This window comes from Salvia miltiorrhiza, chromosome 3 (genome assembly GCF_028751815.1).
Source record: "Salvia miltiorrhiza cultivar Shanhuang (shh) chromosome 3, IMPLAD_Smil_shh, whole genome shotgun sequence".
Taxonomy (NCBI): Eukaryota; Viridiplantae; Streptophyta; class Magnoliopsida; order Lamiales; family Lamiaceae; genus Salvia; species Salvia miltiorrhiza.
The window spans coordinates 30,719,056-30,737,583 of NC_080389.1; the positions used below are offsets into that span (position 1 = coordinate 30,719,056).

General features: G+C 41.7%; 2 protein-coding genes across 2 annotated transcripts; one reads left to right on the forward strand and one right to left on the reverse strand.

Annotated features, from left to right (window-relative positions):
- The first annotated feature begins 2,239 nt into the window (after positions 1–2,239).
- Positions 2,240–2,584, forward strand: LOC131018647 (uncharacterized). The gene has a single exon (XM_057947363.1). It carries the CDS (start codon positions 2,240–2,242, stop codon positions 2,582–2,584), a length of 345 nt encoding a protein of 114 aa, XP_057803346.1.
- Positions 2,585–11,576: 8,992 nt separating this feature from the next.
- On the reverse strand, positions 11,577–15,276 carry LOC131014048 (protein NRT1/ PTR FAMILY 7.1). The gene is made up of 4 exons (XM_057941971.1): positions 14,968–15,276; positions 14,291–14,351; positions 14,080–14,212; positions 11,577–13,353 (listed from the first exon to the last, which is right to left on the reverse strand). The coding sequence occupies exons 2-4, from the start codon at positions 14,306–14,308 to the stop codon at positions 11,756–11,758; spliced, it is 1,749 nt and encodes a 582-aa protein (XP_057797954.1). The 5' UTR covers positions 14,309–14,351; positions 14,968–15,276; the 3' UTR covers positions 11,577–11,755.
- Between the last annotated feature and the right edge of the window lie 3,252 nt (positions 15,277–18,528).

Genomic DNA, 18,528 nt, shown 5'->3' on the forward strand with positions numbered 1-18,528 from the left:
AAATCACAATCGCACCGGAAGATCAAGTCAAAACTGCCTTCACCACACCTTTTGGGACGTTTACATGGAAGAGGATGTCGTTTGGGTTGTGCAATGCACCCGGGACGTTTCAACGATGCATGATGTCCATATTCTCTGAAATGATTGGTAAATTCGTAGAGGTTTTAATGATTGTTTGCATAAGATTGATGTTGTGTTAAAAAGGTTCATTGAGAGTGGCCTAACCTTGAGTTGGGAAAAGAGTCATTTCATGATTACTCATGGTATTGTCTTAGGTCATGTGGTGTCTAAGCATGGGTTAGAGGTTGACCAAGCCAAGGTGGAAGTAATTCAAAAGTTGCCACCACCTATTGATGTGAAGGGAATTAGGAGTTTCTTAGGTCACGCCAGTTTTTATCGGTGTTTCATAAAAGATTTCTCTAAAATTAGTCAACCTCGATGTAAACTGCTAGCTTAGGACGTACCCTTTAATTTTGATGACTCTTGCATGCATGCCTTTGAACTATTAAAACTGAAGTTGAGTTCTGCCCCGGTTGTGATTGCGCCTGACTGGTCTTTGCCCTTTGAAATCATGTGTGATGCGTCTAATTCTGCAGTAGGAACTGTGTTAGGTCAGCGTGTGGATAGGAATGTTACGTGTGATTTACTATGCTAGTTTAACTCTGAACAGCGCACAAGTAAATTACACCACTACCGAAAAAGAGATGTTTGTTGTGGTTTTTGCCTTAGATAAATTGTGTGCTTACATCATAGGGTCTAACGGTTATTGTCCATAGCGACCATGCTGCGCTGAGATACTTGATGACTAAACCTCAAGCTAAACCTCGTCTAATCCGATGGGTTTTGTTGTTGCAAGAGTTTGATGTAGAGATAAGGGATAGGAAAGGGAGTGCGAATCATGTGGCTGACCATCTGTCACGCATGGATAATCATCTAATAGAATCTGGCCCTAACTTGCATCCCTGAATCCTTTCCTTTTGAGCATACATATGGATTAACCTTTGCCAAGTGCAGCGCTGCAGAGTCCAGTTCTACTGAGCTCAGCTCTGCCGAGATCACCTCTGCCACAGTCAGCGCTGAGGAGTCCAGCTCTGCCGAGCTCTACTCTGCTCTGCCAAGCTCTGCTCTGCCGAGTCCAGCTCTGCCGAGACCAACTCTGCCAAGCTCTGCTCTGCCGAGTCCAGCTCTGCCGAGACCAACTCTGCCAATTTCAGCTCTGCCGAGCTTAGCTCTGCTCTGCCTGGCTCTGCTCTGCTCAGCTCTGGCCAGAGCAGCCCTGCAAGCGCTGTACCGTGGTATGCTGATATTGTTAATTATCTAGTTTGTGGTGTTTTAAGGTCTGAGCTAACATCGCAGGAGAGGAAGAGGTTCTTAACTTTGTGCAGGCACTATTATTGGGAGACTCCTCATCTCTTCAAGCTTGAAAAGGATGAAATCATTCGACGGTGCGTGCCGGCAGAGGAGCAGCAACAAGTTCTCAAAATGTGCCATGAAGATCACTGTGGAGGACACTTTGGGAGGCAGAAGACAGCGCACAAAGTCCTCCAATCAGGTTTGTTCTGGCCCTCTATTTTCAAAGATGCACACATGTTCACTCTTGCTTGCGATAGGTGTCAGAGGGTAGGAAATATTGGTCGAAGGAATGAGATGCCTCTCCAGAGCATACTAATTGTTGAAAATTTTGATGTATGGGGCATTTATTTCATGGGGCCACTTCCTACGTCGCATGGATTTCAATACATTCTGCTTGCGGTAGACTATATGTCCAAGTGGATTGAAGTTATTCCCACGCGGACATGTGATGCTAATGTTGTGCTTAAGTTTGTGCAAGAAAACATTCTTTCTAGGTTCAGATTTTCCAAAGCTATCATTAGCGATGGAGGCAAACGCTTTTGCAACAAGTTGTTTGCAAAGCTCATGAAGAAGAATGGGATCACGCACAAAGTGGCAACACCATATCACCCGCAGACCTCTGGACAAGCCGAGATGAACAATCGGCAAATCAAGGGAATCTTGGAGAAGACGGTGCAACCCTCGCGCAAGGATTGGTCTGCAAAGCTGAATGATGCCTCTCTGGGCGTACAGAACTGCCTTCAAGGGCGTGCTTGGGATGAGTCCGTATCGTCTCGTCTATGGGAAAGCTTGCCATCTGCCGGTGGAGATTTAGCACAAAGCATATTAGGCAATCAAGGCCGCCAATTATGACTTGAACTCTGCTGTGAAGCAGCGCATGCTACAAATGGAGGAGTTGGATGAACTACGCAACGAGGCGTACGAGAATGTAAGGATCTACAAGGATAAAGTGAAGCGATTGCACGATCGCCACATTTGCCATAAGAAGCTTTGCCCCAGAATGAAGGTGCTCTTGTTCAATTCTCGACTGAAGTTGTTCCCGGGTAAGCTGAAATCTAGATGGAGTGGTCTGTTTCTAATTAAGGAGGTGTTTGAGCATGGTGCTGTCGAACTATTCAATGAAAACACGAAGGAGAGCTTCAAAGTGAACGGTCACCGAGTGAAGCCATATTACGAGCACCAGAGCCCGTCGATGGAGGTGGAGGCTCAAGCTCTGCACAATCCAAGCTGAGGATCAGATCTGAAGTCAGGCTGGAGTCTCTAACTCTAGCGCTTGGTGGGAGGCAACCCACCGTTGGTTTGCTTTTTATGTTTTTGTCTTTCTTGTTCTTTCCTTGTTTTTAGTTTTTGTTTTGTTTTTGTCCTAAGTTTTGGTTTCTATGCGGATACTTTGATTCTCTGGGTGTTCATGACCTTGTTTTCAGCGCTGAACAGCCCAGCTATGCAGAATGACAGCGCTGCACTTTCTATTCTAACTCTGCCGCACAGAGTCAGAGCTAACTTTATACTCTGCCGTTGCCAGCGCTGCCACTCTCCACTCTGCACAGACCACAAATCCCGCTTTTCACCACCTCCCACGATGCTTCAGCTCTTCCATGCCATTAATCAGGGAAGTTTGCTAAAACTCTTCTTAATTCTTTTATGCCCTGAGGACATGGCATACTTTAAGTGTGGGGGAGGGGGGGTATTTTGTTGTGCTTATATTTTTTCAAATTGGGCAAGATTAGTCTTTCTATGCTTAGATTATGCTTAGATACTTGCTAATTTTTATGAATTTGTACGTGGAAGAGAATATGGTTTTCAATGAGAATTTCAGGTTTGTGAATGAAAAATGGTTATTCTTGTTTTACCTTTAATATGTGTTTCTTCATTGTCCAAAGAATTAAGTGTTTTGTTGCAACACGATTGTAAGTAAGTAAAACGTGATTTGTCCGGTAGATGCTAGAATGAGTGTTGTCATTGTGATTGCCTACGATCATATCTTTATTTATGAAAAATGCTGGAAACCAGCTTTGAAATTTCCAGCTCTGAAACATCTGGCCTGTACTGAAAAAGTGACAGCTCTGAGTCTCTGCTCCTCTAGTCCAACTATGAGCATGAGAAACCACGTGAAAAGACTTTGGATTACATCTAAATGGTTTTTATTTCACGAACTATGGCTCAACTGTCGAAACTTTAAGCACACAAAGTGTGAAAATGGTGATATTGATTATAAAGGCGATCACATTAGAGAATTCACTTCTAGCGGAGAATTGGGTCTGATCGAATTGCTTACATTACTCTTTTGTTGCTTCTTAAACTTTTAGTTACTTGCATGATCGAGAGATGTGTGTTGTTGGTAAAATTTTGAATTGACTCTGTGAATGTTTGGATGGAAATTAGCATTGTTGAAATAAATCTTTTCTTAGGATTCATACGGATTTTGCTTGAGGACAAGCAAAAGGCTAAGTGTGGGGGGGTTGATTTCTGCTTAATTATTCTAAATTTTGGGGTTTGCACGTGCATGTTTTGAGTTAAATCTTCTGGAATTTGGTGCGTTTTATGTGTTGTTTTATGCTTTGCAGGAGATTTAGGTTTATAGATGGAAGAGTGCAAATTTTGGAGATTTTGGGCTAAGAATCGTGATTTTAGGCATACTCTGGACTGCAGAGCTGAAAAGCCCGTTGCAGAGCCGAACGGCCCACGCGAGAGTAGAAAGGCCCGCGCTGCAGAGCAGAGCAGAGACGCTCGACAGAGCAGAGCTGCGAGGAGAGCTCTGTAGCAGAGCAATGCCAACATGCAGAGCAGAGCCGAAATTTCCAGAGCTGAACTTCCTTACAGAGCCGGCATTTCCAGAGCAGAACAACCGTTACAGAGCGGAGTAAACTTATGCGCCAAAGTATACCCGAAAGAGCAGAGCTAACTTTTCAGAGTCAACTTTACAGAGCTGAACTTTACGGAGCTAACTTATGTAACTCTGAATGACAGAGTCAACTATGCAGAGCTGACTTTTCAGCTCTGCACTTCTCAGAGCGCGCTACTACAGAGCTGATTTTTTTAGCTCTGCCATGCCGATGCAGAGCTGCGAATTTGGCCAGAGTAGGAGTGTTTTGCAGAGCGCGCATTCCATGTCTTTGATGTCGTAAGTGGCTGACTTCCTTTCTCCGCTTCGATCAGTGGAATGTCTGGAGTTGCTTTCTCTTTCCTTTCCTTTGTAGTGCTGTTTGTGGAACCTTCTGTACTTGTGGAATTTGGACTCCATCTTGTTGAATCTTTCAGTCAACAAAGTATATTGACTGAAGAAGTCCTCGGGCTTGAGTTCCGCTGGTTCCTTCGTTTGCTTCTTGCTTTCTCTCGCTGAAGTTTTTAGTGCTGCTCCTCTTGAGGTTGATGGAACATCTTCATCTGATCCTTCAGCCTTCTTGATTCTAAGATTTCTCTGGAGATCGAACTCATTTGCCAAGAGATCAGAGAAAAGCTTGTTTGTCGGGAGCTGACTGAATCCAGGCTTATGCTGATGAGCGACTGAGTAGATCTGTCATTCTCCTCGTGGCAGTGCTCGAAGAATCTTCAAGTTGATTTCTCGTTGAGTGTACTTGTCTTTCAAGATGGATTGAACTTCATTCAGGATTTGATTGAATCTGAGTTCCATCTCTTTGACAGATTCATTCTTGAGCATGAGGAAGGAGTCAAACTTCTGGCAAGCTATGGATAGCTTATTCTCCTTGATTTCCTCGGAACCTACGCACATTCTTTCAAGAATGTACCACATCTCCTTTGCAGTTCCGCACTTGATGATCTTGGTGACGTGCTTGTCAGGAACGGTGCCGGAGATGATGCTTTTGGCGAGGTTGTCTAGCTCATCTTGCTTCATTTTCTCTGTGGTGAAGTCTGCCTTTTGCTTGATCTGGACCTCATCGTATGGATCCAGAGCTGGATCAACGGGAACCCTTTTGACGGTTTCAGTGATGGTGATTGGTCCTTTGGTGATAACTTCCCACATTCGGCAATGTTGGGCGGTGAGGAAGCTTTCAAGTCGAAACTTCCATATGTCATACTTTTCAATACTAAACATAGGTAGAGAGGATAATCTGCTGTAGTTAGTCTCCATAAAAAAAGAGAGAACAGATAACAACAGATAAAGCAAATAGGAAGCACTTTTTGAAAGAGGGAAGTTTTTCGAGACCTTTGAGAAAAAGGATCTAGTTCAATTAGAACCTAATCAGAAACAGAGTGTTCTTGTGAACAACCTGCTCTCATACCATTGTTAGATCTGGAGGGTCTCCAATAGGTGTATGGGGGGGGAATACACCTATGGGCTATTTTTGTCCTCTAAAACAGAGGGATCTCAAGATAGAGATCAAAATGAAACTTTACACGCAAACTATGACACCTGTTAACTGAAAGGAGTTTTGACCAACAGGGTTGACGACTGATACTGAAAACTCTTCAGTAAGGAGTTATCAGTTAAGTTACTGGAACTTAACTGATGCACGTAAGGGCTTCAGTCGAGTTTGCTAAAATAGAGATGATAACACTCTTCCTGACTATCAGAGGATAGATCAGTCAGACTGATATCATACGCAGCGGAAATAACTTTGTTTCATAATAGCCTCGGTTGAGAACGTTGTTAGTCTTAGGTTTCTCTTTGCAGTTATTTAGTATTCAGTTTATCAAAAATAAGAACACAAGTAAGAATGTAAAACTAAAAGCTGTAAATAACACAGAGACTTTTACATGGTTCGGAAGACACTTTCCTACATCCACGATCGGTTGATCAGACCAACAATCCACTCCCCAAGTGCTTAACTGGTGCACTGCAAACCGAACCGTGTGCTTGCCGGGTGCACACAACCGTACCACTGAAGATTCCACTCTTCAGTACCCACGCTTCACTCGTGTCGGATTTCTCACTCTTAGCACTTCCTAAACTCCGAATCACTCAAACACTCTACTCTTTCTTTTTGAAAAGAGGTTTGAACACATGCCAACTATACTTCAAAGAACAAGTTCTTTGGAGCAAGTTTGACCTTGGCTTCTGGATAAACAGAGGTTTGCCTAAGGTCTAAGAGAATGTGTGTAATCAGCAATGACTGCTTTTTGGCTTTGGAATTCTCTTCTTCGATTCAAGCTTTGGGGAGGTTAAGCTTTTGGCTGAGAAACTATTTTGGCAGAGTTTCAGCTTATGTCTTTGAATCGGTGAAGATTGAAGTGATCCTCGAACGCTATTTATAGGAGATGTCTTGAATAGATCCGTTGGCGGAGAACGTCTTCAAGATTTCTTCCGTTGGAGAGCATTTTGAATTTGGGCTGAGGCTTCAATCTTCGAGGTTCCTTGTTTGGTGGGAACGACTATCTTGAAGGGCAGGAGATGTGACGTCTCTGATAAAGTAGCCACCAAATAGAAATGACCTCTACAGAGAGGGATGATCCTGAGATCTCTGCATTTAATGCGGCTGTCCTTTTTGGATTACGTGGCTTCCTTTGAACGTTGGAAGTTCAGTCCGAGGAAGAATGTTCAACTGATACTTGACTTTAGTATCAGTCCGCTGAGTCCACGCGGCACGCATTAAGTAATCAGTTCAGAACTAATTCTTCAACTGATACTTCAGTTGGTAACTTCAGTCTTCAGAACCGCAAACTAAACTAGAAACGAACTCTAACACTTGAGTTCAAACTGTTCTAGTCCATTACAAATTAAACCTAAGGATTTTGGTATCATCAAAACAAGGATTAGGATATTCCACAAGGTTCCCAACAGATGATTTTTCAACTACTTATACGTGTTCTTTTGAGTAAAACCCCATGTGTATAGCTTATGTGGCAAGTTAAATTTATAGCTCTAAGAGCGAGTTTTATTATTTTCGGCTTATGTCTACTGAATACTTTGTACTCAGTCCTGCACGTATTTCTAAATATGCAGGATGACCAAAGAGGGAGAATGGCTGACTGCTGGCGGGGATGTTTGTTTCAAATGACTTTTGTACCATATTCTGTTCCCATACGGTAGTGTTAATAAGTTGAAGATTATTTTTGGAACTTAATCAAAAATTTCACTCTCAGCTATATGTCTTCATACATATAGTCTGATCACGTTTTGTAACACCCCACATTTTTTTTCTTTATTACTTATTGAGACGTCATTAAGAGTACTAAGATGATGATCTATGCCTCCTCGAAGAAGATCGTCGACCGAAGATATCCTTCACAGCGGCCACGACCTTTTGTGTAATTTTGGCAACCAGTCCATGCTTAGAGTCGTTTTCTACAATTGCACGCCGCACCTCAGGGATCACGGTCCAGATCTGCTCCTGTGTCACGCTCTCAGTGACACGGGCAATCGGGTCCTCGTTACGTCACCTCCAACAATCAGCATCTGGATCTGCTCGAGGCCCTGAATCATCGAACTCCTCCGGCCTGGGCCGCTTCGACGGGCTACCAGTCGGATCAACATACATCTGTCTATGCGGCTCAACATGGACAGGCTGCTTCCCACGAGCCTTATCTGCTCGTGAGCTACTCCTCGGTACAGGAGAAGGCCTAACAGGAGGAGGCAGTTTCGGTACTGAAGGAATATTAAATTGAATTAACGTTCCGTTTGCCCGATGATCGTTTCTTGGATTATTATTAATTCATCATACAACGATTAATCCTAACATGCTCCTATGAATTTAACAGCTGAACACAGGTGTTAGGATTTACTTACTTGTGAATCGGATGCACAGATGATTGATGATCGTATCAAACAACTCCAGTTCTGATCTTCTAGACTGTATCCCGCTCTAGACTCACCGTTGGATGGACAACGAACTGTGAGAAAACCCAAGACAGAAAGCTCCCACGGTTTCCTGCGCCTCCTCTCAGTTCTCAAACTCTAATAATTATCAGTGTGTATTTCCTGAGAGCTGACAGCTGTATTTAATAATACAGAAAGAGGGAGGAGGTGCCAGTTTTAGGGTAGGGCACGATTTCTGGCTCTTTCTGGGCTAGGAGACTTTGGGCCAGTCCAGGGACCAAATACAAGGAATAAAGATGGGCCTCAAATAAATTAATTTATCTATGGTCAGCCCAGACCATAATTAATTTATAAATATTAGTTCATTCCACTAGAGAACCAATATTGACTTACCCCTTTATTACCGGTGATGAGTCGGGGCTTGTATTTAGACTTATTAAATCCTCGTATTTAAAATATCCGACATCCATTAATTAATTAGAGCTCTGACAGCCTAAATTAATTAATCTCTTTGTAATCCTTAAGCAGTACCACTCAAACCTTATTATTGCGCCTGAACTTAATCAACCTGCAGGGTTTAGCGCAATAGACATTATTGAGCTCCTTAAGGGGATGTCATTATCCTATACGGATTCGAGTACCAATACAGATAATCAGATATCATATATTAACCGCTATCACCCAAGATACAGAGTACTCAAGTTACTATATAACTCTCGCTCATAGTAAGTCAAAGTGATAGACGAATCAACATATATACCTGACATCTTATTAGTATTAAGATCTTATAAGTCACCGAGATCTCTAATTCTTCACTTGAGTCAGATAGAAGAATATATCTCACTGTGGTCCTATCAATACGTATTACGTACCAGTATAGATAAGTAGTCAAGACAAACTACTTCCATCTATACCGCAACCTAAACCAATAACTTGTCCTTGAGTTATTTCGGTTGTGATCATATTATATCTCTTAAGGTTAATCCAATTATATGGTCTTCTGTGATCTACAACACACCATATAATCTACTTATATAGAGATAAAGAACATACATATGCAATCATGAACCCAATCAGATAGGAGATTAAAAGTGAAAACAGGAATCATTGTATACAAGCATAAAACGTTCTTGCTTTCAGTATACAAATCCAATAGGTACAAGTGGCTCTGTCAATCCGGCATATCTCCCTCCAGGGTGGTATCGTACAGAAAAAGTGTCGGGATGCCTCAGGGTCTAGTAATACCACTGATCCGACTCCTCCTAGATCGAAGATAATGTCTGGTGACACTTGCGCTGCAGAAAAATGAATCAATCAGTTTTAATTATTCGTCAATCATAACATAATAAAAGGAATGAAACTTTAAAACATCAATAATTACCTCCTCCACATCGAAAAAGTGGGTGAAGTCAGCAGGCGACTTCCAAGTTGTCCACGTTTATCATCGTGGCATCTGGAAGCGCATGTCTCGAGCCCCACACGCGATGCCCAACCTCGGAATGGCCTCATACGACCAAATCTGTAATGCCCATATGGGACCATAGAAGTGGTACGTCCTCCTATTCCCGCTAATCTTGAAGGGATGCTTCTTCAGCACAGTCATGCCATGGCACAAAATCTGGATTGAGAAAGAGCCCCACGGGAAGTCGATCCATGCCTGAGGCTCCTCGACCAGTGCCCACACCCAATCGTGCACGTATTTATAATCCCGACAAAAGATGAGATCATACGCCACCAGAATGTCGGCCACCTTCAAATAATCCTCTGCCCTACAGCCCAACTTATGCTTAGTGAACTGCTTATGTAGATCCCTCACAGCCACCCTCTTGCCTTTAAATACTCAGTGTCATATACTCTCCTCCCGAACTCGGTGATCCACATTAGGATCAAAACCCTGCAGGGATGGCCCGAAGCACAATCCCGTCACCAAATAATACTCTAATACACCAAAACGTATGTCGTGTCCACCAACGTGGAACCACTTCTCCCACTGACAGAATGACTTGTCGAACAACTCTCGTGCAAGAAGATGGTGCAGTGTGGCATTCGCACTCTCCTGCCTCCTCAAATCAACTAAGTGGCCAAACAGACCACTTTTAAATTGTTCATAACATCTGTAATGCGTCAAGCACGTCTCCACTTCCTTTAATGTACCTATCCGGGACTAGTGATTGATACGTCCGGCATAACCTTGCATGTGCGGACGTAACCAAACATAGTTCGGAGGCTGTAATGAATTCAAAATGATGATTAGTATCAACAAAAACCAAACGCAATAAAAAAACCGTGCATGAAATTAAATAGAACCGTGCATAAAAAATCCAAGAAACCAACCGTGCACGGTTGAATCGTGCACATCAGAACACGCCAGAGTACATATAAACATAAAATAATTACAAAAATTACAATCATGCACGGTTTTTTTAAAGCCGTGCACAACCGTGCACGGTGAGTTCAACCCAAAACATTTCAACCGTGCACGGTGAGTTCAACCCAAAACACATATATACAAATAGAGCGTATTATTATCAAATACATCATTTAAACTTAACCGTGTACTATAGAATTGCAACCGTGTATGCAAGAACTAACCTAACCATGCACGGTACACGATTTCTTCGAAAATTTTCAGATTTACATAATTCACGATTTCAAACACAATTTTCAGATTGCCACTTTCATAATTTCAAACACGAAATTAACTATACACAATTTGACAACGGTAGAATCAAACATTAACGTCATTCTTACCGAATGAGGCGTCGGATATTGCTCGTTCCTAGAATTCGGCTATTCAATTCTTTGTCGTGGCCGCTCTTCCCTCTCGTAATCTGATTCCGTTTCACTCATAGTGGATCGGTGAAGTGCCGACATGAAGTAGATTTGGTTTGTATGGAGTGCACGGTGGTAGGCGGTGTGAGTTTGTTAGAGAACTTAGGGTTCTTTTTGTTTTTGAATTTGGAAGCTGAAAATAATAATAGAAGAGAGAGAGGCGTGTATTGTTTTGAAGGAATTCTACATTGGATTTACAAATATTTGCAAAGATTTACACGATAGCTTTTGCTTGTGAATAATTGTGTCTTCTCAATATTTGCATAAGTGAGAGACAAGAAAAATACAAAAAATGAGATGTAAGATTTTTTTTTTTTTTGGGAATGATTTGAAACAAGATCCTTGTTTTGACCACTTTTCGGCTAAATAGGCTGAAAATCACATTGATGCATTGTTTCTTTATTCTCTTCCAAATCGTGTACATGCAAGAAACCCTAAACCCTAAATAGGCGGAACCGTGGATATCAAATTCATGATTTTGGAGAGAGAGACACAATAATAAGACAAAAAAGAATGCTACTAAACTTATATTTTTATGGGGTGTGATACTTAACTTATTTATTTTATTGAAAGTGCTACATGAAAATTTCACCCTATATTTTTTCCTACAAGGGTTTCACTCTATATGTATTATATAGATAGGAGATGGTGTAAATATTTCAAATACGAAACTAAATGTGAAAAATGTAGTAAATTGATGGAGAACCACAGAGCTACAAAAGAAAATAAAGATAAAAAAAAGGTTGAGAAACATGAAGCAGTCATGCCCTGAATCAAGGGTCTCGCTTCCTCTTGTCTCTTTTATGGTAGCAACCTTTTATTAAAATTTAAAATAAGAAGTAGATATGATGAGATTCAGACAGCAGCGGCGGGCTCCTCCAACGCATCATTCTCTCCAATCTTGATACACTTATACCACCTGGCACACCATACGTAGATGACGAAATCGAGGGCGGTGAGCAGCCCGATGAGGAAATAGAATCTATCCATGTGGCCTTCGTTGAGATCCTCCGGGATCCAGCCCGGCTGCTGGTTCCGGGCAGTGATGCCCATCACCATCTGCACCAGCAAGCTGCTCACGAAGTTGCCCAGCGATATGGAGGCCATGCACAGCGAGCTGCCGAAGCTCTTTATCCCATCGGGCGCCTGCCCGTTGAAGAACTCCAGCTGCCCCACGTACATGAAAACCTCCGACGCCCCCACCAGCACGTACTGCGGGATCTGCCAGAATATGCTCATCGAGCTCACCGCCTGCCCGGGCACAACTCTCTTCAGCCTCTCCATCTCGGTCAGCCCTGCGGCCACCATGGCCAGCATGCCGATGATCAGCCCCACTCCCATCCGCTGGAGCTCCGTCAACCCCTTCGGGTTGCCGCTCAGCTTGCCGGCTATAGGGACCAGGATCTGACGGTATATTCCGGTGCAGAACAGAACGCTGCAGATGTCGAAAACAGACATGCTAGCCGCCGGGAGGTGGAATTTGCCGATGGTCGAGTACATCACATCTCCCTGCTCCACGAAGAGCGACGCCATTTGCGTGAACACCACCGAGTACACGATCGTGCATAGCCAGATGGGCAGCATTCGGATTATGCATTTGGCTTCCTCCACTTGCGTCACCGAGCAAACCCGCCATGGGTTTCGACAGTCTTGCTCGGTCATGATGGCGGCCTTGTCGAGACACTTAAATTCATCGGTATGCATGATCTTCCGGCTTCCTTTAATCGCAGATTGGGTTCCTTCCACCTCAAACAACGCGTCTCCTTGGTTGAGGGACACCTTCCATTTCCTGCCCGCAGCGACGAACACCTGCGCCACGCGCGGTATAGGATTCCCATACGGCTTAACGTACTTGTAGCCGCGGGAGCCCAGCAGAAACACGACGAGCCCCACCACGGCTGAGGCGGTTGCCGCCGCGAAGCCCAGAGTCCATTCTCCGTGATCCTCGTAGTAGACCAAGATGGTGTTGGAAAACAAGGAACCAACGTTGAGAGCGAAGTAGAAGTAGCAGAAGAAAGCAGACTTGTCGTCGGTGTGCTTGGCGTCGAACTGATCGGCTCCGAAGGTGGCTAAGGTGGGCTGGTGGCCGCCGTAGCCGAAAGCAACCAAGTATATGGCGAGATAGAATAAGGCAGTGCCATGAGTTGCATTAGGGTCACAGCCTAACTTGCCATCTCCACAGCCTTTAGGGCTGAGCAAGAAAAGCCATGAAGTGATGGATAGTAGAACTAGGCCTGCAACAAGAACGACTTGAAAGAGGGCGCAAGTGATATAACGGCCCCAGTAAGAGTCGCTGAGGAATGCTCCGACAAGGGAGCACAAGTAGACGGTGCCAGTCCATATGCTGACGTTGTTGGCTGCAGTAGCATTGCTTTGCTCCATAACACGAGTTAAAAACAGAACTAAGTTCACCCCTACACCGAAGAAGGATAGCGTTGCCAGTGCTTGATTCGCTGCAATCAAATACAGTGTTAATCAATTCTATGTAAGAAATCTTTGCTTTTAAGTGAAAGGGGGAAAAAAAAACCCTTAATATAACAAAATTTGCATGGAAATCAGTGACACTGACACTTTCGATATCGACAGAATTGGTTTGACACACTTCTAACAATTAGAAATAAAAGTGAGTATTTCCTACATATAACTTTTTTTTCGAATAGAGGAAGTTTTGAACTTGAATCTCAGTCATATATAACACATGAGATCATCACCATTAAGTTCAGTCATATATAACACATGAGATCATCACCATTTGGATATATGTTCCAGAAGGGACATACATAACTTAACTAACAAAGTGGGTATTTTAGTTTACACTCAAGAATATATAGAAGAGTCAATGATGATAATTAGCCACTTAGTTAAAAATAAACAAGAAACACAAATTTTAAAAATTATATAAGAAGACGATGATATTTAGGGGGTGTTTACTTTGCATGATTGATAAAATTGATGATTGAGTATTTTTATCTTCAATAGTAGGATTACTTCAATCTCACCCTTTTGATGAAATAAGAATCAAGCAAAAATAACTTAAATGATAAAAATAATCAAGGACCTTCGGATATCCCAAAGTTTCAATCCAACAAAGTAAACAAGGGATTAACCTTACTATTTTTATCTATCAAGGCTAATCCTTCAAAGTAAACGCTCTCTTAACGAATAATGATGTGACATACCTAACAAGAGAAATGCTGAAGTCCAGCTTCTGCCCATTCCCCTTTTCTTTTTTATTCTGCGTTTGGCAGCTGAGCTGACGTCTTCATTATTTTCAGGTTGTACTTCTAGGATAGTTTCGACTTGATCAGAGCCCTGAAACAGTTATTATTAATGCATGCTACATTCATTTCATAGATTATTGGGAGCAAGTTTCGTGCATGTATGCTTAACCTGCGGTTCATTCTCCATCGTCACTACACGGGGGAGTATTCGAGTGGATCAAACCTTTTCTCTGCAAAATATTATTATAAAAGCCAGGGCAATCATTTATGTCAAAACAAGAACATAATAACTAAACAAAGGAATAGGAAATCGACGGTTTTACCAAATCCAAGATTTCAATTACTAATCAAATATACTAAACTAACACAATTACTTAATAATTTGATAACTCGATGGCATAGGATTTATTTGCCCAAACTCAACTTAGATATCAATAATTTACTTGAGGCATTTTGGTAAATAAAAACGACATCGTTTTACTCGACGTATTTGGCCACCTCCAATTTTCAGGCGGCAATATCATCATTAAATTTAAATTGGGTCGGTAGTTCAATTTGGTCAAATTTACAAACTATTATTTAACATAGAAGAAATTCGTGTGCAACATACGATTGAAAATTACATATATATCCCGAAATTTTTGTGTGAAATATATAACAAAGTGAACATGAATTTGCACATCTAATGCTGGTCCAGATCACGAGTCCCTCAACTGGCCCGATGGATCAGGTATATAAGTTTAGTGGTTTGGAAGAGGTTAAGAAGACATGTATATTTTCATAGACATACACACAACTGTTATATATATAATGTAAACAACAAAGTAATTAAAATATGAATGTGACCTTTTCCTGAACTTGACGAGAGAGAGGACGAGGAGCTCTGGAATGCCAGATTCCGGCGATGCCGAAGATTGTTTGTCAGCTAACAGATAGTTTGGCGGGAAGAATTCAATGCCGGTGAAACCTATTGTCATTTATGGTAAAAAATTTAAAAAAGAGAGAAATGTAGAAATGTATTTTCTTGTTTTACTGAGACGAGTGAAGGAGGCAGAATTCCTTTGTTTCCAAAACCATATGAGAATTCACGAGGAGAAAGCAATTTGAGACAGGGAGGAATTCAAGAGAATGTGCATATATATATATAGCAACAATAACAAGTGTTAGTTTAAGAGGTTGAGGTATTTTTAGGTCATTTAAAGAGACCTTGGAATGTAACAGATCCTAATATCACTCCGGCGGTTGCTCTACACCTTTAAAAATCTCAGTTTGACTAGTTCAAATTTTATATTAAGACATATTTACAAAATATTCTTTTCATCTTTTACAGAATACTAGTACGCCTCCCGTGATGCATGGGCCACAACATATTTACAATTTTAAATTACGTAAAATATCAAAATATCATTATTTATGAGATAGATTATTTGGTAGAAAAAATAATTTACATTCATTTAAATATTATTTGATTTGAAATTGTGTATAATAGCACTATTATCAACTCAAATATAATATTAAATTTAATAAGGAGCATGTAGTAATAGCTAAATTTATAGATTGTAAAAAAAACTTAAATCAATTTCATTTCGCAAAATCTTGTGTACACCCAGGTTGTTAATTAAACTCAAAGCTAAACTGAGAGAAAAGATGTGAGAATAGTAGAAGCAAAGCAGTGGAGAGAAAAGAACAGAGAGGATATTTTGTGAACTGATTTCTCATTATGCTGAAAATTGACTACAACTAATTTGGAGCCGAAGCTATATACAGATGTAAAATAGAAGCTTCTAGTTGCTTGCTTAATAAGCTATCTAACTAACTATGTAACTGACTAACAACAGAAAATACAAGAGGTAAATTAAATTACTTCAATATGCTCCAAAAAATGTTTGTCTCTATCCAGGAGTGCGATCCTCTAAGGAGTGAAGATTGAGCTTTGCACGCAGCATACAGAACCGAGGCTCGGCGAGAGGTTTTGTAAAAAGATAAGCAATTTGGTCGATAGCAGGTACATGGCCAACGTCAACAAACTTCTCTTGCACTTTTTCCCGAATGAAGTGCACATCAACCTCAATGTGCTTTGTGCGAGCATGAAAGACTGGATTTGAGGAAAGGGCAACAGCACTAATATTATCGCACCACAGCTTATGCGGGGAAGAAAGGGAAATATCCAATTCTTTACACAAAGCATCAAGCCAAACCACTTCAGATGTAGCATTTGCTAGTGATCAATACTCAGATTCTGTGCTGCTTCGAGAGACTACTGACTGCTTCTTGGAGCTCCATGTAATGAGATTAGTACCAAAGTATACACAATGCCCACCGGTAGAGCGTCGATCATCAACACGCCAACAAGATGATGCGAGGAAGATGGGGAGAAGTGTAAGGCCATAGAAGCTGTACCTTTGAGATAACGCAGTAGTCGTTTACATGCTGTCCAGTGAAGAGACGTAGGTTGATGAAGAAACTGACTAAGCTTATTTACGGCAAACGCAATATCTGGGCGAGTGTGTGTAAGATACTGCAATGCACCGATTGTGCTACGATATAACGTGGGATCAGAAAAAGGAACCCCACCATATTTTGAGAGCTTAGTAGCAGGTGTCATCGGAGTGGCGCAAGGATTGCACGAGCTCATATGCGTTTTATGAAGCAACTCATGAAGATATTTTGTCTGACTTAAAGCAAAGGATGAACCATGTCTGACTACCTCAATTCCCAAGAAATAGTGCACATCACCGAGAGAAGTAAGAGCAAACTTCTGATGCAGTAGAACAATGATATCCAAGAGTTCTTGTTTGTTGTCTCCAGTGATGAGAATATCGTCAACGTACACAAGAACAATAGTGAGAATACCATTTTTTTCGTCGATGGAAGAGTGAAAAATCTGAGGCTAAGCGATGAAAACCAAGATCAAGAAGACAAGCTCGAAGTTTATCATACCACGCCCGAGGGGCTTGTCGCAAGCCATATAGTGATTTTTCCAATTTACACACATGATCAGGATGAAGAGGGTCCTCAAACCCCTTAGGTTGAACCATATAAACTGTTTCCTCAAGATCGCCATTGAGAAATGCGTTGTTTATATCAATCTGCTGAATAGACCAGTTGTTGGAGGCAGCTAGAGCAAAAATAAGACGAATAGTGGAAGCTTTAACAACAGGGCTGAATACTTCAAGAAAATCAATGCCAGCAACCTGCTCGAACCCTCGGGCCACCAACCTGGCCTTTAATTTGTCTAATTCCCCATCAGAGAGAGTTTTAACACGAAAAACCCATTTGTTGGAAATAACTTTTTGATCTGGAGAGGGTGGTACAAGAACCCACGTACCTTTAATATTAAGGGCGCCAAGTTCCTTGTTCATGGCCTCAAACCATCTCGGGTGAGCCAGAGCTTCCTCATCAGTTTTGGGAATAGATGGAAGATGTTTTCCAGAAGCTGTCATAACCAAGAGAGCCTCATTTGCGGGAGAAGTAACAACAATCCAGATCTCTGTATCTGATATGTCAGGAGAAACATGTTGTGAAACAAAACTCTTAGGCTTAAATATCCCATGTTTGGCTCTAGTAAGCATAGTATGTGTGTTAGTGAAAGTAGAAGGAGGCGGTGGGGGAGGTGGAGGAGGAGAAGGAGGAGGAGGAGAGGGCGGAGGCGATGGAGGAGGAAGAGGGTGTGGAATAGGAAAAGAAAGAATAGGTAAAGATTGTAGAGACTGTGGAGGTGTGACGCTAGATGAAACTGTGGAAGGGAAAAGAGAAGGATAAGGGAATTCGGCTTCATTAAAGTGAACTGTATCAGCAACATAGATGCGTTTAGTAGCACTAAGGCACTTATAACCTTTGTGACAATCACTATACCCAAGGAACACACACTTTGTAGATCGAAATTGAAGCTTATGCTGATTGTAAGGTTTTAGATAGGGGAAGCATGCACATCCAAAGACTCTAATCCTCTTATAGTCGGGAGATTTTTGAAATAAGGTCTGGAAAGGTGAGAGATTGTTTAAGGAAGGTGTTGGCAGTCTATTTATGAGATAAGTGGTTGTTTGGAAGGCATCCCACCAATATTCAAACGGGAAAAATGATTGAGCTAGAAGAGTTAGGCCACAGTCAACAATATGTTGATGTTTGCGTTCAACCCTTCCATTTTGTTGATGAATATATGGACACGGATGTTGAAACAGTATGCCTTTGGATTCTAGAAAAGAAACTAACGGACGAAATTCACCCCCCCAATCTGTTTGAAGAGCTTTAACTTGAGTGTGGAATTGACAATTTATCATGGTGAGAAAGGTTTGAACAGTTTGTGAGACATGTGATTTGAGAGTAAGTGGGTATATCCAAGTGTATCATGTGTAATCATCAAGAAAGATGATATAGTACTTGTAGCATGTTATATAAGAAGAGTGA

What these genes read in the sequence shown, in the direction of transcription:
- LOC131014048 (XM_057941971.1), bottom strand. An exon ending in TTCAGCATTTCTCTTGTTAG is followed by an intron (nt 13,354 to 14,079) that starts GTATGTCACATC and finishes ATTTGATTGCAG; the next exon opens with CGAATCAAGCACTGGCAACG.
- LOC131018647 (XM_057947363.1), top strand. Translation starts at nt 2,240, where the DNA reads ATGGAGGAGTTGGATGAACTACGCAACGAGGCGTACGAGAATGTAAGG.